General features: G+C 38.9%; 1 protein-coding gene across 4 annotated transcripts in view; it reads left to right on the plus strand.

The window, feature by feature from the left end:
• The window catches only part of MYLK4 (myosin light chain kinase family member 4), an 82,084-nt gene that overhangs the window by 52,114 nt on the left and 9,312 nt on the right, over positions 1–20,658 (plus strand). For all 4 annotated transcript variants that reach the window (XM_086899900.1, XM_086899906.1, XM_023919779.2 and 1 more), the window contains 10 exons: positions 8,437–8,503; positions 8,946–9,420; positions 10,247–10,266; positions 13,041–13,146; positions 14,006–14,099; positions 15,165–15,274; positions 16,500–16,641; positions 18,958–19,028; positions 19,765–19,893; positions 20,411–20,563. In XM_086899900.1, coding sequence (XP_086756026.1) covers positions 8,437–8,503; positions 8,946–9,420; positions 10,247–10,266; positions 13,041–13,146; positions 14,006–14,099; positions 15,165–15,274; positions 16,500–16,641; positions 18,958–19,028; positions 19,765–19,893; positions 20,411–20,563 — 1,367 coding nt within the window. The remainder of the gene's footprint in view (positions 1–8,436; positions 8,504–8,945; positions 9,421–10,246; positions 10,267–13,040; positions 13,147–14,005; positions 14,100–15,164; positions 15,275–16,499; positions 16,642–18,957; positions 19,029–19,764; positions 19,894–20,410; positions 20,564–20,658) is intronic.

The raw sequence follows: 20,658 nt of genomic DNA on the forward strand, positions 1-20,658 counted from the left end.
CTTCAGTTAGTTCAGAAGGACAGCTCCCACTTCTATACACTACTGGAGATGTTTTGGGTGTTGTTCCCATTTGTCATCCACCCTGCTGCAGCTATGAATAAATGCTCTCTTTGTTCTAATAGCTGAGCTGTCTGCAAAGTAAGACAAGTAAGTTTGTCTGTCCCCAGCCTGGTTCTGCAAACTAATCCAACCATAACTTGTAAATTAATTACTAGTAGGTGGTGCAGTAGGTGGCCATGAGTACAACTGGATAAGGCAGTGAACAGTGTTGATACACTGCTCACCTGCCTTTCCATCCTTCCTTCTCAAGAGAGGTGCTCTTTGCTTTATGTAGTACTGTTTTTTAATTTTTTCCTAACTGCCTCTTTTTACAGACCCATATTGTATAGAGAGCTGTGAAAGAGGCAGAACAGAGAAGGAAGAGGGGGGATGAGAGAGAAAGAAGGGTTATAAGCAGCTGGAGTCTGTAATCACTCTCCTGGCATCAGCAGCACCTGGAAGAGTTACTTAATCATGGGCTTCACAGGCACATTTTGTGCTCTTGCAAAATATAGGGATTGATCTCTTCAGAAGCAAATTTCTGCTTTCCTGCCTTTTACTGCCATCCTGACATGCCTCCACTGCCTCATACAGGAGCTTAGTTTATTTCTGGTTTGGGTTGAAGTTGTAATATGGTGAAGCTTGGAGACACTTCATGCTTTGTCAATGCTGCCAAATGTGTCCCAGCTGTATTCCACTGAGTGCAGCATGACCTTATCACCACATGGCTGAGAGGAGTAGTGTGTATTACTTGTCATGTAAGTTATTTTGTCACTATTGCCACTCAGGGAAATCAGCAGTTCTACAGTAAGCGTCTTTAAAAGCCTTGAGGTTTTCCTCAAATTCACCTTTTTAAGTAGTCTGTGATAATCCTATTGCAAAATGTTCCTGTCTATAACTCCACTTTCAGTCCTACTTCTTCCACTTATAAAGAAGGAGGGTAATATAATACTTCACTTATTTCCTCCAAATTAAAGAGTTTAGAGATTCTATACTATTAACCTGCAAACACTCATCTGGAGAGTCAGAAAGTCCATTTTGTTGCCATCGTAAAGTAGTGTTGAACTTCCTGCAGTTGCCTGCAGGTGTCTGTAACTTTGGTTTCCTGACATTTCTACAGGCTTTGCTGTAGGAATAACAGCTATTAGTAGTTTGGGGCTGTTTCCCACACTAAAGACATGCCAGCGGTGGGAGCTGTGTTTTCTGCTTGAACCCTCTGTAGCTCCTGTGCAGGTATCACACTGCAATTGCAGGTCACTGCTGCTTTAGTAGGAGCCCATAATGAAACTGCTGTTTGCCACATGTGTTTTAAGATCCATTCAGCCTCAGTCTATAACTGTTCTGAGTCCTTCTTGTTGCCTACAAATGCTAACAGGTCCCTTATGTATTATTTGAATTCTCTCCAAAATGGCCACGTTCAGTGTATTTTTCATCTTTCAGGTGGGAAATGTTCCTTTTTTAAAAAAAAAAAAAAATAAAATTTTTTGAACATCTATTTGTAAGAGTTTCTGCTGGGCTTGGTGGTTTCAAAGGTAGAGATTTCATCAGAATCTCAGCAGATGGGTTGTCTGTTGCTTGAGCAATACTGGTCAGCACTCAGAGGTGCCATTATACTTTGGGAATGCTCTTTCCCTCAGGACTGATGCCTTTACTTAAATATATTCTTGGTGGAAGAATTTCAGCTTTTGAGTGAGCTGTAGTATATCAAATTTAAAATTCTCTCTTTGACTGTCTACCAGTTATAAAACTGGTATGTTTTCTTAGGACAACGTTTTCATCTTGTTTTGCCCTGTTCTCTCCCTTACTGACAGCCATGGGAGCTGTTTCATGCCTTTTCAACTCATAATGCTGTTTAACTTTGTTTCCATTCACCCCCAGAACTGGCTGTCTGCAGTACAACATTCCTTCTGTAGGATCCCTTCCTGAACACTTGGGATTTTGCTGTCTCTACCACTCTGAAAATGTGTGAAGTCAAAGTAGACACAGCTGATTTCTAAATAACTACATTGGATGGCTTTTGGCGCATGACATTGAATGCCTTTGTGTTAGAGTGACCATTGTAGGAATCCATTACAATTCCTTTGCAAAAACTAGGGAGACCTCATGATGAAGATAAAGTGACAACTGATAAGTGCAGGAAAGCAAAGCAAGAGAGCATCAGAGAGCAGTCCTGGAAAAGCAGAAAATTCCTTAGAGGTGAGACAGCGGTAGGAGGGATTTGCTCAGGGAAGTCTTTGTCTGCTGCAGCCATCTGAAATTCAACTTTTGTCATCAGATATCCTGACATTTAGGCAGTTTTCTGGTAATGACCCCTCTCAGCCCCCATCAGAAAGTGCAGGTGTACCATGCCTGACTGTTTCCTCTGCTAGGAGGGTGCCATTGCAACTCAATGTGGGGTCTCCACCACATGGAGTTTTAATGACTACTCTGAAACACAGCTAATTTGGTGCCATCCTGGCAGCACCCTGGGCTTTGCATACACAGGCAGCAGTGAGGAGGAGCAGAGATGGGTGTCTGGGCAGCAGCCCCAACAGAGCCTGGAATGACCCCACCACATTCCAATAGCTGGGCTCTGCATGGTGAAGTGCCACAGAACCATGGTCTGTCTATAAAGGGAAGATTAAAAAACATCCAAGGAGGTCTTTCCTCTCAACCCAAACTCCCTTCTTGTTAAATTAATTTTTAGGAAACCTTCATTTCTTGAGTCCAATTCAAAGTGAGTCATCAAAGCTGTAGGAGATGATTTCTTAAATTTATAACCCTTTGGATGGGAATCTCCCAACTGTGAAAAGCTTAGGAAGGGCAGTTCATGAAGTCTGAAGATATTTGCCACCCATACCATTGCCTGCTTAGCTCAACTGAGATAGCTGAGAAATACTTTCTTTACAGTAAAGCTACTTAACTGATACTGTAATAATAAAAAATTGCCTGAGTAGTTTGAGAAGTGGGTGGTTTATCCCCACAGATAAAAAGATCTGCCAGTGATTTGGCTTTCAAGATGGATTTTTTTTCTCCTTTCTCACACTGTGTCAATAGTGGAACCCACTTAGGAGGGTGTTCCATTTAAAAATGGTAAAATATAATACTACTACTACTACTACTAACAATATAGTGGTGGTAAAAATGTAAAGAGTAGCACGTGGAAAACTTTCGGGGTTATGGCACAGGTACATATGAGGCACACATGCACCCTGTCAGTCATCATACATGTAAGTACATTGGGCAGTGTAGAGAAGGGAGAGATGTGAGGCTTTCCAATGTGTTGGTAAAAAGCAGACAAATTCTTTAGTGCTTTTGCTTGCCTTGATTTGTTCAGATGAAAAACAAAAACAAAAGTGGCTGGTTGATTTGATTCCCCAGATGCAGTGAAAAGACAGGTGTCATAGCCAGGTAATGCTGAGTGCTCTGGTTCTAGAGTGTCTTGGTAGACACAGATTTGTTGGTGATTACTACAGGCCTCCATGTATTCCAGAGATATTAAAAGTAAACTAGTTAGTTGGAGTTACAAGCCTACCTCCAAAGCCCTTCTTAGGCCTGATAATGAGCCTTATGTGACAGTGACTAGACCTCAAGACAAAAGTAAAGATGTTTAGAATCAACCTGTCACTGTTAGTGCAACCCGTTGCACCTTCACCGTGGCTATGGGCTTTGTCAGGAGCCTGGTTGCATGAAAGCCTTTTTTACTCCTCACTTTAAGATTCCCTGTTTTGAGAAGAATGGCCTGGCAGACGGAAGCATCCATTTGAAACAGGACAGCCACAGCTTCTTCAGTGCAGTGGCTGGCAAGTCAGCAAACTTTAGCGGGGAATGGACAATGCTTTGTCATCACTGATTTTCAACTTCAGCCCTAGGATGATGTTGTTCTGAGGGATTTTTTCATGCAGAAGTTGTTTACCTTATTACCTATGTATTTTCAAAGCAGCAGGTCATATAGAACTTCTCTTGCATTTTGTACTGGGGGAATCACAATTTTCATGGTTCAGAACTATTTTTTGTGTGTGATTAGAAGGTGTTTGTGGATTGAGTTTGGATTTTACAGAGAATGATTTCTTTATCTAGTTCAAGGAGCTGTATAAAAATCATGCAAGAGTCAAAATCTTTGCCTGAAGGTGCCAGCAGTTGTTATAGTGTACCAAAAAAAATTATGACATGGAAGCAAATGCAGCATCTGCCAATAAAAGCAGAATTCCCATGTATGTGTCTTTTAGCATTCATAAGTTTGTATCAAAAATACTCTCACTGAATATTTTACACTGCTAGGGGGAGAAAGGTGTATGTGTTGAAGAGGAACATGAAAGGGCAGGTGGAGATGTGTAGTGTTCTGGGGCTGCAGGATCATGTCCAGGGAGGCTACAGTTACCAGTGACCGACTTGGGGCTCAATGGGACAGGCTTCTGCTCAGAAAACCATTTATTCAACACAGGAACAAAAACCCATCTTAGATCCAGAGACAGAGAACCCCAAAGGAAGCAGGGTGGTGGGTTTTTTGGGCCAGAACCAGGGTGGAGTTTAAGGTTAATTATGTCTAATAGGAACATAGCAAGGGAGAAACCACAGGGGCACAAACCGAATCAGAACACCCTGGGCTGCCACCCCACGAGGGTCCAGGGTGGGCTCACAGGGCTCATCCCCTGAGGCAGAGGATGGAATCCACTCTTCCCATGCTTTACAGCCATGCCTCTCACTTGAACAACACTTATCTGAAACTAAATCTTTGCCTCCCTGGGTGGGGGCATCTCACAGGGATGGATTCCAGCTTTGATGGATGGCACAGGAGACATCACCACACATGTGATTGTCCCAGGGTCTCTGTGTTGTGTTCTGCACTCTCCTGGGAACTGGTGAAGAGATACTGGGAGCACCCTTAGTGGCAAAGACCATGGCTGAGTTCTGGTTGTTAGGGAAATGCATTAATTGGAAATCTCAAGTAACTTAATAATTTTGGTAAATGAGTGGTGATCAGATCTTACACAAAACCAGATTATCTTGCCATAATACAGCTCTGCAAACTATCAGGAAAATGAGAAAGTTACACAGAGTTAAAATGTGGTTTATGCACATGTAAAGGTTTATGTCTCTGTATTGGCAGATGGAAGCTGAGGATAATGTCTTGGTATCAAATGAAATGTGATAAAAGGACCTCTAACTGAATGGTTGGGGCTTCTTCATGAGGCCACTCATTACAAAAATTTTTGCAGTAGGAAAAAAAGAATCAAAGAGTTTTATTAGGTGAATAAAAAAACCTTAAAGTTAGCTAAAAAAAACATTCCAAGGGTAGGACTGCTGCAGTATAAAGAAGGAATTTAACTATGTAGAGCTCATTAAAAAGGAGTCAGATGTCTATAAAAGACATTAATTTCTTGCTGCATTTGAAATTTCAATTAGACTATATTATATTTATATATATTACTGCTTTTTGCTTGATTTCTGCAAGTTTCTAAAGTCAATTTAAATAATTTCCAAATGTTTTTCTTTTTTTTTTGGTCTATACTGAAGTTTCAGCCTCTGGACTATCTCACATTATTCTCTATCATCACCTGGGCATTTATTCTGTCTTTTTACTTAGGGTCTGGCAATACTCTATGAAAGAATATGTTTAAGTTTAGAAAATGTATTTTTGAATACATTCACAATACAAAATTGTATAGATACAGACACCTTTTTGCTGTGATATACCTTACAGGATCACAACACAAACTTTCATATTTAACCTTTTGTCAAATGAAAATGTAAAATTCATTGGAAGCTTTTGGCTTGTATAACTAGGAAAAATACTCTAGTGTCATTTACCTAATTTTACATTTTCAAGTCATTAAAGAATGAGGAAAAATGTTTTCTCCTAAGAAATATTGATTACTTTAATTTTAGAAAATACAGGCTGGAAAAAGTAATGTTACCTAAGCTTGGGAAGAATAATACATAAATAAATAAAATATTATTAGAGATTAAGTTAAAAAGCCCCTTAAGAAAGCTCTAACAGATTGAGGGAAGAGTAGTGATGAGAAGAGTAATTAGGTGGGATAGATGTCTTTAACAAACCACCACACCTTTCAGATGAGATTTTCAAAGAGTGTGATGGCTTTTGGGAATTGTGGGCTCTCAGAGCAGCTGCTCAGCTGCCTGGGGCTGGACGTCATCACATGTCCCTGAGAAACTACAAGGAGGTCTTTGTACTGCCTGTGGCTGGGATGGGGAGGATATACTGACTTCTGTCAGCTCCAGAAAACCTGGTAAGCCCCCACCCTTTAGAGGGATAGAAATAAAGGGCAAAAGGTCATGTTTTTATTGCCAGTCAAAGTTTGACAAGTTGAAGTTGCATGTTGATACAAGCAGCAAAATATGGAGAATATTAGGTTGTTCATGTATAGACTACCCACGTGTTTACAAGTATTTCAATATCTTGTCCTTGTACTTGTATTTCTTACTCAAGTGCACTCTTGCCCCTATATTTACTGCAAATTGATTCTGAAGAATATCAGTAAATATTTCATTTTTATGATTTTTTTTCTTTAATTTAAATTAGTATGAGCTCCTCATCTTCTGTTGGAATGTCAGCGATCAGAAATGGTGCTTGAATAAACACGGCAGTAATTTATGTAATACCCTGGCAGTCTCAGGTATTCAGCACTGTCCAGTGTTCCTTCCACTAGACGGATTTCAAAAGCTGGCTTCTGTATTTCACACCTGCAAACTGCAGCAATATTTAGTTGGAAGTGCCATGTGTCTGCAATTAATTCTGAATGCAGAAGTGAAATCTGGCCTCATGCATCAAAGAGCTTGGAGGCCATTTCTCTGATTATTTGCTCAGCTGACTGTGTTTGATCAGAGCTGATGTCCTCAGTGGTACAGAAAGGCTGACATACTTACAGGAACACGAGTGCATTACTAATTGTCAACACAGTGCAGAATAAATAAGTCTGCAGCTTTTCCTCATTTTATTTTATTTATTTATTTTTATTTATTTTTTTTACTGCCTTTTGGAGCATTGGTAGACTCCCTGTGTTCCATCTGGCAACATTACATTATATTTAAGCTCTATGGGAACAAGGCTCTGATTTATATTTCAAAGGTATTTACCTTGTTGGTTTGTGACCCTTTTCATTTTGTGGCCTGCAACTTCCTGGGACAAACTGCATCCAAACTAATTGTCAGTCTCAGGTCTTACGCTCATATTACAGTTTCCTTGTCCCTTGTAGATGAAGATTTTCTGAACAAGTCCTGTTGAAATCCCTCTATGCAGTTACATGTAGTTTGTTTCAACTCTTTTGGCTTCTCATGGAATTTCCTTTCCCTTGAACTCTGTTTATAGTGGATACACATTGCTTTGATTTAATGCCTATTTTCTATTTAGCCTGATGAAATTAAAATAAAAAAATAAAGCATAAAAAAATGTGGAGGGCTTACCAGAACAAATGTTTAGTATTAGGACTGGTTGGTACCCAGAATTGTGGGACTGATCACATGGTTAAGATGCTCAGAATTAAGTGCCTGAACCTGTATATTTTGTTAGGATATGTACAATACTGCTTTACTGGTAGCCCTACATTTTTCACTCCATGTGGAGCTAATAATAGTAATGACAGTGTCAGTTTCATAGCATCGTGAGAAGAAGAAGATGAAAAAAGGTGCACCAAGCAGCAGCAGATACCATGTTGTGCTGTGGTCACCTACTGACAAGTCTAGGAGTGGCCAGGAAAAAACACACCCAGCGCACAGCATAGAAACAGCAGTTAATATCCATAAAGGTAACAGTAATTACAGAGGTTTTGTAAGGATCTGGATTGGTATGATGCACCTCTAGATGTCACTGCAGCATTGTAAAATGTAGGTAAAAGAAGGGTATGAAGCTGAAGTTAGTGCTTGTACGCTCCAATTCCTGGTTACTGTCTCAGTCAGCCCTTAATAAATCATTGAATCATTAAAGAAGTCATTACCTAATGTTGATTAAACAGCAAGGAACTTTTTGGTAAGTGTCAGTAAGATTGTTACTGAACATTTTACTGGAATATTAAATATTCTGAGATTTGGTTTAACCTAGTTTTTAACAGCAAAAGCTAGGGCAGGGAAGCAACTGATTCTTGGATGCCTCTGGTTTAGTCTCTGAGGTTCAGTCCTAATCTTTTCTAGGTTGTTTTTATGCCAACACTGATGCTGATTACAACCAAGATAATTTCTCTTGCTTTGCACTGGTATCAATTCAATCGGCTTGTAGTGATTAAAATAAGGACCACCATTTATAGGAAATGTGTGAGTTAGAACACAGAGTATTTGCATTTGACAAAAAAACAACAAAACAAAAAAATTTAAAAAAATAAAAATCAGGCTGCGATTCCATGAGGACCAATACAACATGTACACTCTATAAATTGACTAATCTGTCAGTTTTTTTCTCCACAGGTCATCAAAGAAAAGTCACATTTCAATGAAACAGAAACAAAAGAGAAGAAGCCACCAGATTCAACAGGTTAGTCTATTTTTTTCTCTGATCAACTTCTAGTTCCTAAGAAATAAGACAGAAATAGCCATGAATTTCCCGAGCAATTCCAGTGAAGTTGTTTGGGCTACATGTGTGTTCATCAGCATTAGGGAGCACAGGGTATCCAGCTGCTCAATAAGGTGTTTTACATGAGGAGTTTATTAACCTTGACTTGGCTGACAATAACTTCAAGAAAAGCATTTTCTAATGCTGTGTCTTAAAGAAAGCACATCAGACCCATGAAATCACAGTTTGAAATAAGTAGTCTGCTCTTGCTTAGGAGACACTTGTACTGACCTTGAAAGTGGGAGAGGAAAGCAAATACCTACTTGAAAATTCAGCAGAAGTTACACTAAGTGTGCAGCCCCACTTTAAAACTGCTACTGACTACAAGAAAACCACTGACAGATTACTTTGTAATCTCTTGTAGATGGGGACATCCAGCAGGGTCAGTCCTGCTCTCAGGAAGAAGAAGTTGATAAGCTCAACAAGGAAAATGCCAAGAGGGAAAGTTCTGTTCTGCTTGAAGTGGATCCTCCCAAATTTCATACTGAAGAGTCAGAGGAGAAAAAAGAAAGTTTGTCTTTAGAAAGTCATTATGAATATAGGAGGAACTCTTTTCAGGAATCTTTCACTCCACAAAAGCAGCAGGAAGAAGATGCTGTTGATGATGCTTGTCAAAAACTAACTGTGCAGGAGAGTGAGAGTGAGTCTCCAGCAGATGAGGAGGAGAAGAAGGAACATCAGGTGCCTGAAGATGCACTTGAGAAACAAGAAGAGGAGAAAGAGAATGAAGGGGAGGAAAATGCTGATAAGAGTGAAAAAGTTGCTGAGGAACCACCAGCTCCTTCCCAAAAAGAAGATGAGGCAGAACAAAGTGATGATGAAGAGGTACCAGAGGGAAGGTAAGGTCTGAGACTACACATTCTGAAGAAACCCTTGCTTCAGAAAAATGTGCACTTCAAGCTTCAAGTCAAAGTGGCTGATTAATCTAAGTATTAGTGAAAATTTAGCTCAATACAAAAGTTTATGTCTCTGATCTAAGTGGAATTATACTCTTAAATAAGACAGGCAAACAATCCACCACACATGGTACTAGAAGCATGCTATGGTTGTTTGCTTGGGAAATATGTTAAGAACATGGAAATTATGCTATTCTTTATCTCTGAGGAGAATTCTCCCATAGTTATGTTTATATACTGAAATGTCACATAACATCAGCAATATAGATTAAGCCATCTGCCAACTGGTAATTAACTTACTGCAAATGTGGTAACTTAAAGGACAACATAAAAATGTGAACATTTACCCAGGCACTTGACCTAATAAATTTGTTTACTGCAATTCTTTATTTGTTGGATTTAATATATTGCCTTTCAGGTATAAACAGCTTTAAGCTCTCAGGAACCTGTATGAACAAAGGAGAATTCCAATGTTCTCCCCTTGATTTAAAGGCAAGATTGATAACCTAATGTCAAGTTTAGAAGAACTCAGATGAGGTTTTCAATAACTGAGAAACATTTTGCTGTCATGATTAATTTTAATTTTGTCATGATTAAGCGATTTTTATTTCTCAATGTGAATATTAAAGCAGTTAATTTTACACCATGAAACAAAATAGCTTATTGTTATTTTAATGCAATATCCGTGTAAGCATTTTTTTCACCTATGTTTCTAAGGTTGCTCTGCTTTAAGTGTACTCTGCACTAATACCATGTTTTGTCCTTGCAGGTGTAAAAGCTGCGAAAAAGGTACAGGAAATTCTAGTTCAATTCCTGAGCAGACCTGCCAGTTTGAGCATAGTGGTAGCAGTGAGCATCGAGTGCATGATGAAGGTCTAGTCAAAGATGACAACAAAAAGAGCAGAGTAGTTGCAGAAAACGCTGATGGCATATGTAAAACTATAAAAAGTTCTTAAAGGACGTATCCTAAAGACAAAGCATTTGATTCCCCTGGTATTACAGTGATGAACAGAGACAGAGATCTGTGGAAGACAATGATTTCATTATTCTAATTAGTAGGGGGAAAAAGTGTGCATGATAACTCTGATGTGAAACAGTTTTTTCATGGACTGCATCTTAAGCTGATGAGGAGTAACATCATTCTGCTTGCTTTCATATTAGAAGCTTCTTCTCTGTCAGAAATAATTCAAAATTAATTTGCTTCTGCCACAACTACTCCACTAACACTATCCTCTCTCCCTCTTCTTTAAACAAAAGAGCTAAAATCCCTAAGTATAGAGTGGAGGGAGAAATTATATCAGGTGTGGTAAAGTTGGTCAGCCTGTGGAAGTGTTGAGAATGTGTGTTAACAGGGAATCTGCAATGGTGTAGACATAGCCTGAAAAACCAGCTTGCTGATATTCATACCACTGTAATCTGAAGTGAGAATAACTACAGGCTACAAAGTAAAGAAATACGGACTTTTGTGTGGAAGCCTGAGTGGTGCTGTTGAGCAGTCAGATAAATGGTGCACAGGCACCGAACTCTGAAACAGTGCTCACCATGGTGAGGCAGAGATTTCTAATATTAGACTTCCATCTTGAGAATTTCAGTGCCTATTCCTGTATATGAAATTATGCCATGTGAAGAGGTGGCCTGAAAGACTTGGAAATTTATCCATGTGCTTGTGCATGTGCATACATAGGACTCAAGATTAATTCATCTGCTTTGGGAAATGGGGGGAAGAGTGTAGGAGGGAAACATTTCTTACAGGTTTGTGCTAGGTTTTTTGTAGCAGAAAACAGGAGATAGCACACTGAAACTTTAAAATCCATAAACTGTTGTGAGCTCTGGGAGATTGTTATGGATGATGTTAAGGTTATAGTGTCTCTGTTGGAGGATCTTGGATCTGTAATAGGAAATTGTTCTTGAATAGGGAGAAATCCCCTCTGGTTTACACGAAAAGAAGAATAGAGGGTCTGTCATGGGGAACATCTTGATGGCAAAAACTTAAACATAGTTTTGAAAAGCAGTCTGGCATTTTTAAAGGAATATTTCCTTGCACAAAGTTTGGTAATGTTTTCAGCTGAGCTTTCAGAAAGACCTTTTCTTCTGTTACTTACATGCTGGTGCTGATGGAGTTTGTGTAGTTAGAGTCAAATTTTGCCTTAGGTTAGAGGTTTTCTTGGCGTTTTGTGGGTCTCAGTAACGTGCAAAGACCCATACTTACAGTCATGCAATTCAAACTCTGCTGAATCCCAAGTAGGTGGCAAACTTCCAGAAGCCCCAGCTTTTCACAATTCCTTGACCATGAACTAACTTCCTGACCATGTAAGTTATTAGCACTGTCAAAAAAAAAATAAAATCTAGGTACACAGCTGGTGTCCTGGAAAAATGGACATTGACTGTGAATAAGGACAATCTACTGCCACATTAATGACCAAAGTGTTCCTGCCAGCTACATGCTGTCATGGGGTTTCTTGTTTGTGTTTTTGATCATTTTCACTGAAGTAATGAATGGTTTTAAAATTGCTCAACAAACCTCACAAAAAAAGGAGCTGGCATGCCAAACCAGAAAGCTCATATTGAAACACTGGGGCTGTAGCCCTCCCAAATGGTTGAAGAAGTATGTGTCACCTTGGTCAGCCAAAGGTCACTCTTGGGAGTATCAATCAAATGAAAAACAACGTGGGTATGAAATTGAAGTCCCAACAGCCTGCAAAAATTCCAAATTAGGCATGGAGGGCTGGTCTCCAGCAGGGATTTTGACATCATGATGGCAGAAAGGTCCAGTATGTGTAGATCCAGAAAGTAACACCCAGTAAGACCTGTCAAAACTCCATAGCTAATGTAATGCAATGTTGGGAACCATTCCTTCTTTGTGCCCCTCTTTACCTTTTACCTGCCATCTTTTTTTAAGGACAGAAATTCTTCAGAGCAGCACATGACAGTTACCATGTGTCCTGAACCATGCTGGAAACCCCAAGTGCTGTCTGCCAGGGTGAAATTCCCTCATGTGCACAAGCTCTAAATGCGATCTTTAAAGGTGATGACCACACTGTGGACAAGGACACGTTTTGTCAATCAGTTGAGAAGGGGATTCTTCACTCTCCACAACAAAAGCTGAGAAATAGCCTCTTTTAGCTGGGCATGCAGGAGAGTTGTTTCTCTTCCTACCCCACTGGAGAGTTACAGTACATACTCACCTATTAACAGTCCCCGAGGAGGAAAAAATATTTTTAAAAATCAGAGATCAGGCTGAATTGCAGAGGCCCATTGTGAGTATGAAGCTACATTGGCACAGTCTAGTGGTCTTCACTTTGCCAACTGTTAACTTAAACTGATAACTTAAAAAAGGAGTCCTTGTCTTGGGAGCGTAGGTCCCCAACACAACCTCTTTTTCTGAGCCAGAGCTTCTGAAATACAACCCTTTTTCAATAACAGAAAGACGTATCTGTAAAGTATATAGTAAGTGTGTTCAGTTCTTAAATGAATTTATGTGGGGAAAAGAGGAATTAAATATGGGATAGACAAGCACTGCATGTGACCACTGATATGTTCTCCGTCTGTTTTGTCTTTTTTAGATGATATTCCTACTCCACCAGCACCATTTGATCACCGGATTGTCTCAGCCAAAAGGGTGGGGATCAGCAATTATTACAATGTCAATGAGGATGAAATTCTGGGAGGGTAAGTCAGGTGAACTAAATCAACTTGGAAAACAAGGCATGGATTTACAGCTAAGCACCCTGGGAGGTGAATGTGAGGCAACGTGCCCCATTAGAGCCGAAGCCATGAAAGTCAGAGCTCTTACAGTGCTTTATAATGGGATGAAAAGGGGAGACTGGTTTTACAAAGTGAGTGAATTTTGGCTTACTATTTGGCACCAGCAGATTTGTCCTGTGTTTGGCATTGTTCTAGGCCAGCCAGATGCCCCTAGGCTTTATGACAGGGCTCCTAGGACACTGAAATACCTTACCTCAAATTACAGCCAGTGGTATGTAGACACATATTACAGTCTTCCTCTCCATGAATCTCACTGCTGAAAACACGTGCGTGTTTTCAGATAGATTAGTGGGCTGATCTGACAGGCCGTGCAGGTACTGATCTCTCATGCTGACATTATTTAGGGGAGTGGGATATTGTAACTTTCATGGCAGCAGCATACTCTTGGGTAAAGCTTTGTTTCATCAAGAAATCACAAGCTTCCCATGGAGGAGAACAATGTGATGGAGAGGGGCAGATGGTGCACAGAACTGAGTCATTATCCTTACAGAATATCCTTGACCTTCCTGGGATTAGTTATTGCAGGTTATGAGGTGAGTATAGTGAATCATACAAATGGGGTAGTACCAGATAGAACAGTGTGTGATGTTAGTGTGCCTAAATGAGTAGTAGTAAGTACAAGCCATACCATGAAATAGCAACAACAGAGCAACTCAAAAGAAAGCAAGTAGGGAGAGGATAATTTATGCTTCTTTATAGCATAGTTCACACTCAGAGTTGACACCTGTACCACTGGATGATATTTGTTTCTCCTTTTCTCTAGAGGGCGATTTGGGCAAGTGCACAAATGTGAAGAGAAAGCAACAGGTCTCAAGCTGGCAGCCAAAATTATAAAAGCACAAGGTCCAAAACAGAAGGTTGGTAGAAAATGATATTAGTCTTTTGTTCCCCAATGGATCACACACTATTCTTCAGTTACAGTTCAGCTACACAAAAGGCCAGAAGTGTCTCACAAACCATCACACTCATAGGACCTGCTGGAATACCATTAATTCCAGTTCTATTTCCCTTTTCCTCCAAAACTTCTAGCAGCTCATCAAAGTACTATTTTTTGGTTGTTTGCTGCTTTTAAATCTTACGTTATTATTTTTTTATTTCTGTTGCTAATTCTATTAATGTTTTCTTTAATGGTAAAAATATTTGTCATGTCTGTGACAAAAAAAACATTTGTCAGAACTGTGTTCCATCCCAAGCACACTGTAGCTTTTGCTGCAATGACTTGATGTCAGTGGGGAGGATGCTGATAAGACATGATTTGGTTACCTGACATCAGCACAAATACAGATGAGAGGAATTAGTCTGGGGTGTTTTACAAACCTCTTGGCCATCTGGGACTGGCTTTCACAGGAAAGGCATGCACAACATCCTTTGTGTGACATTGGTGTCATTAAGGGCATTCAAGAGTGGGATTTGTCTCAGGTAAATGGGGTTGCTAAGATATAGCTGTGGCTAAGCTGATCTCCAAAAATCCCTTTATGGTGAATAGAGAGAAACTGGCATCATCAGAGAATGATTCAGCATGTCTAAAATAGTTGGGTTGAATGGAGGTCTCTCTCCTCTGACTGCAAAGTTAGGTTTTGAGGATGGTCCTGGACTCCTCTCAGCTTGATTTTTTACACCTACAGCTGTTCAAACAAAATCCTCCTCTGCTTCTCTTTTTCCTTTACGTCCCTGGGAGCCTGCCACTTGTCCATGTGGGCTCTCCTCTTCCTTTTCCAGTAAATATCTTATTACTGAAACTATTATCACCCCACTCAAGCTCTGAGTTCAGTCTGTTAGTTCCTATGGCTTTGACATCTACTGCTGCAGGAGCTCTGAGTTTGGTTGCCTCGAGAGAAAACATGAGGATAATGTAGATTTGCTTCAAACATAGCTCTCTTAGGAAAAAAGTCATCTGAAGAAATACTCATGGTTCTTTACAGGATGAAGTAAAAAATGAAATCAATGTCATGAACCAGCTGAATCACGTGAACCTCATCCAGCTATATGATGCCTTTGAATCTAAAAATGACATTGTACTTGTCATGGAATAGTAAGTGTGTTCTTTTTCTTTTCTTTTCTTTTCTTTTCTTTTCTTTTCTTTTCTTTTCTTTTCTTTTCTTTTCTTTTCTTTTCTTTTCTTTTCTTTTCTTTTCTTTTCTTTTCTTTTCTTTTCTTTTCTTTTCTTTTCTTTTCTTTTCTTTTCTTTTCTCTACTTCTGCTACAGTTCTCAATTTCCTTCTGGCTTGAATGCTTCTTACAGGTGGAAAATGCATATGAAATATGTTCTCATGAACAACAGAAAAAAAGAGAATTTAAGAGAAAAGTTTTCCAATTCAGCCATTTATGCCTTTTTTCCAGTAGTGTGCCACATTCCAGGTGCTGTAAAGCAACTACTCCAATTGAAAATAGAGCTGTGTTACATATCTTATCTTTAATTTAATGCTTTAATTTGTGTCAGCTAAGAAATAAACCTATCAGACTATCTCCTTTTCAGTGAGGCAAAGAAGACATCTGACACCAAAGAGGAGCCAGGTGTGGGTGTTGTGGCTAATCTTTATACTGGGTGCCTCTAAGTATAAACCTGCTTTTTATGCTGGGTTATCATGCTAATTAGGCGCAAAATACCTGCCTTAGGGTCGAGTTAAGCAGATGCTGTCTTAAGGAAGCCAAAAAGGCCAAAACTGAAACATTGAGATGCGTGGCAGAAGGTTCAAAGCTGGGTGAGTTTGACTATTCTGGACATTCTCAGATAGTCCTTTGAATTTGGTTTATATGATTAACATATCACAAAAGAAAAGTATTTGTGTACCTATGAACAGATAAGCTGGAGGCATACTGAAATGTGAAGAGAAATTAAGTAATTTTTGTTGACTTTAGTTAGTTTCAGATTGACTTTTTGGATCCTGTCCCTCTTAAAATCAGAGGGAAGAGATCACAGATTTAAATGCAGATTCTCCATCATGTTGTTTTGGTTTTCCATGGAACTTCATTAATTTCAGTGGCACAAAATGATGACTCAAGACAGCACAATATCCAAATTTCAAGACAATAATGGTTTTCAGTGGATGGGAGGCTGGACTCATAGGCCATGAAGAGGTTCAAACCAGTATGCATCAGAACTCAGATTTTAGAAAGTTCAGATCAGAGTACAAGATAATCCTACTGAACTTGACTGTGAATGATAAAAATAGTCAATAGCATATTTTCTGCATTAGTCTTACTGTATGGGATTGGATTTGAATTTGGTCACTGCTTTATTGTCTTTTTCTCCTCAGTGTGGAAGGAGGAGAGCTATTTGACCGAATTATTGACGAAAACTACAATTTGACAGAGATGGATACTATCTCATTCATAAAGCAGATCTGCAAGGGAATTCAGTACATGCACCAAATGTACATTCTTCATTTGGATCTCAAGGTAGAGTTTTGAGATGTATGTTTTGTGCAATGGCAGATGTGGAAATTCCATTCTTAATGGTAGGCCATAAAGCTTAGCAGATTCCTGTGGCAGAAACAACAAAGAGCCTTATTCTGCTTTCCTGATTTCAATGCATATTTACTTTAACCACATTGAGATCAGTTAAATTACTACAGGACTAAATAAATTAGATTAAAATTGTGGTCATATGTCATCAAGCTTCATAGTGCTTAAATTTTCCACAGACTGATTTTAAAGAAAGCCAGCAGCTGACTACAAATATGTTGCTATTTTTAATTTCAGTATTTAGATCTCAAGATATTGAGCAACTGTTATTTAATTCAACTGCATAAAATACATGTTTTATACAGCAACCATGGGGTCAAATTATCTCTGTTTTTACTATGCAGAAAGGCATGAGTAGGTGGAACTAAATTCAAGGGTCATTCAGGATCAGTGTAAGCCCACACAACCTTCTGAGGACTACACTAAACTGCTGTTGTTATGAAAAGGCATCAGTAGATAGCGAGATTAAGGGGAAGCACATTAAAAAGTACTTTCTGAAATGAAAGGAATAAAAATAGTCAGTGGATAATGTAATGAATACAGGGTGTCTGTGTTGGATTAGGCAATGGCTGCTAGTGTAGCTGAAAGCCCAGAGAAAGGTGGTAGATTCTCTGCCCCATACTCACACATAGTACTCTACCATGGACTTGCACATTCTCACTCTGGTCAACTGAAAATGGTCAACTGCAACCTCAGAAAACATTTGTTACTATTTTTCATTAAACTGTACACTTCAGCTGGCTCCTTTTCCCTTAGCCTATGTTCTTATTAAATAATGGACTTGTTTATTACCTCTATTTAGTGCAGGAATAAAACGGGATGATGTCTTTAGTTTTATGACTGGCTAGAAAGCTTCCTAGTGATCCTTGAGCTTTACAATACAATAAAAAGAAACAAGGAGTGCACAAGATGTTTTTCTCTGGTGAGATTTTTATAACAGCTGCTGGCTTTGGCCTGTAACAACTGAGTTAATATAGGACATCTTTAATGATGTTAGCATATATATATTATTGCAGTGGTTAAGGAAATGAGCAGATGCTTGTTGGGACCTGCTTCAGTAGCTGATCAATGACCAGACTTGCTTTTCTCTTTCTCTACAAACATCCAGTTACCTAGAAACCTGTCAAACAGAAGTTCATACAGTTCTTTGGTACACATTAATTATGATCTTGAGATGGCACAGTTTTAATATGAGGTCAAGCTGCTGACAAAAAGATACATATACAATCCAAGAAATTAATCCCAGAGACCTCTTTTCATCTGCTCGCCAGCTATGGCTTCTCCCTTCTGTTTTGCTTGTTCATAGATTGCTGTCAGTAACAAATGAGTTTAGGAAAGAAAGCCTGAAATTGAAAGAAAATCATCTTGACCATAATCATCCAGGACATCAGAAACTATGGACATATGGTGTTTAAAAGTCCTACATGTAAAATGAATTAGTAATGGTGACAAAGGTTAACTAATGTTTTAAGTGTTGAGGGCTGTTTTGTTTCAAAGAGGACTCACTGAGCAATAAGACAGAGTAGCTATAAAAGTGCTGGCAGGGAATATGGGACTGTGCTTTAGGTATTTACATTTCAAAGACAATTGGCCAAATCCTTCTCTCAGTTCCTTCTGTAAGAATTTGGAGTAATTCTTGGAAATTAATGGATTCCTGCCAGGAAAGTGAAGAGTAGCATTTGGCCCTATGAAAACCCAGAGGGGTTTAACCTGTGAATCCCATTTTTTGCTAAAACACCTGAAAAAAATATAAAGTTGATATTACTGGCTTAATATATGAATGTTCAATCTGACAGAACATGTAAAAACTCAGAAATGTAAAGCGGTAAGATAAATTTCAAAGCCCCAAAAATTTATTAAAAAAAAAAAAAATCAGTGTGAGCTTATTAAGGTCCGTAAAATCACAGTGAAACACCTCCTTGAAAGTCTGCACTCCCTCTCCCCCTCCCCCTAGTGCCTTCTTTTTCTGAGCTGCTGCCTTATGTCAAATTCAAAAGCCCTGGAGACGATAAAGCTGTTGGGAAGCACAAAATGCATGGCTCTGGCTGCTGTGTGACAGCAAGCAGGGTATCCATGCAGAGAGATCTGAACAAGGAGAAAACCAAAAGGTGCTTATGACATATTTACACTGTTATTAGTGTTATTCTCACTGCAGTTTACTAAAAGCACAGTTTTTCATATTTTTTCCTCATTCAAGTGTTTTTTGTTGTTTTGGGTTTTTTTTTTGTTGTTTTTTTTTTCTCTTGGCAGCCTGAGAATATCCTGTGTGTGAACCGAGAGGCAAATCAAATAAAAATTATTGATTTTGGATTGGCAAGAAGGTACATGCATGTGTTCTCACTAACAATAAATTAACTAAGAAATAATGAAAAAAGTATTGCATCCCTGTCATGATGTGTTTGATACATAATGGTCTACTATTTTTAGGACAAGTTTGTTTCTTTTAACCAGGGATATATTTTAATATGGAATGTTTGGAGCTGAATGAAAAAGATTTGTCCTGAAACCTTCTTTTCAGGTAGACGGTTGAAAGAGGGCTGATTCTCACAAAGAATGCATATAAGTATCTTGGAACAGCTAAAACACCACAAAACCAGTGGCACATCTTGTCTAGTCTCTTGTCTCCAGTATTAGGAGATTCTTCCAAAGAGAGTGTAAGATACCGTTGAGGGCTCTTACAATATAACCCATGCTATAATCCTTTCTAGTTTATTAGGTGCTATAACCTCAGTGAAGGATTTACTGGTTAAAAATTTCATGCCTATGATATGGAGAAGTCCCAAAAGCATGGTAAGAGCTGCTCTGAGAAGTCCTTGAATTATGAATTTCTTCCTTTTTGTAGCAATTGCATTTTGCCCTAGTATGATAGAAAGCTTGAAAATACTTTTCATTCTATATATGGGTATATTTCTTTTTAGTTTGTGCCTCTGCCTGTCCTTTTTTCCCTACTGAATTTTCTGTATGCTTCTGGAATTCCTCTAAGTGCTAGACCATTGATGATGCAATTTTAATAAAGAACTGTAATTGATGTCCTTTGTTAATGTTTCCATATCCTAGATATAAACCCAGGGAAAAACTTCGAGTTAACTTTGGGACTCCAGAATTTCTTGCTCCTGAAGTTGTGAATTATGAGTTTGTCTCTTTTCCTACAGACATGTGGAGTTTAGGAGTCATTGCTTATATGCTGTAAGTAGGATTCATTATCTGCTTTGTAAGCTGCTTCCGTGTTGAACTGTATCAGTCATCCAAGTTTGCTGTTATACTGGAAGTGTGACAAACTGTGTACCCAAAATGAGAAATGTAAATTTCTTTCTAAGTTCCATATTGAGAAATCCCTTCTCTTTTCCAATTGCCATGAGGCTTTTGTATTTGGCTTTTTGCACATCTCTCAGGAGTGTTTGAGCACCACACTTCCAGAATAATGTAAAATTGGTGAATTCCCAGTGGTTAGTATAAGAGTGATCAAAGGTCTAGAAAATATGATCTATCTTGAAAGACAGTCATTCTTGGTGTCTTAGAGAAGAGGGGTGATTATTTAAACATTTAAATAGATGAGAAAATGGGAATGATCTGGAGATCTTCTTAGAGAGTAGAATTTTTTAAGATCGGCCAGAATGACAGAGCAATCTCAGCTGGCACATTGGAGACCATGTACAGGAAGAAGGAAAGACAGGAGTACTGAACATATTCCTTTTTACTTCAGCCTCACTGGATTGTCTCCTTTCTTGGGTGATGATGACAATGAGACCCTCAACAATATCCTGGCCTGTAACTGGGATTTTGAAGATGAGGAATTTCGAGATGTTTCTGATGAGGCCAAAGATTTCATATCAAAGCTTCTCATCAAGGAGAAATGGTATATAATCCTGTATCTTTGAAATGTGTATTCCATGCCATCATGACACATTTGTGTCACCTGTGCTGCTCCATTGCAGAATTAATATGACTTAT

The sequence above is a fragment of the Cyanistes caeruleus genome, chromosome 1 (assembly GCF_971803275.1).
Source record: "Cyanistes caeruleus chromosome 1, bCyaCae1.hap1.1, whole genome shotgun sequence".
In the NCBI taxonomy this organism is placed as follows: Eukaryota; Metazoa; Chordata; class Aves; order Passeriformes; family Paridae; genus Cyanistes; species Cyanistes caeruleus.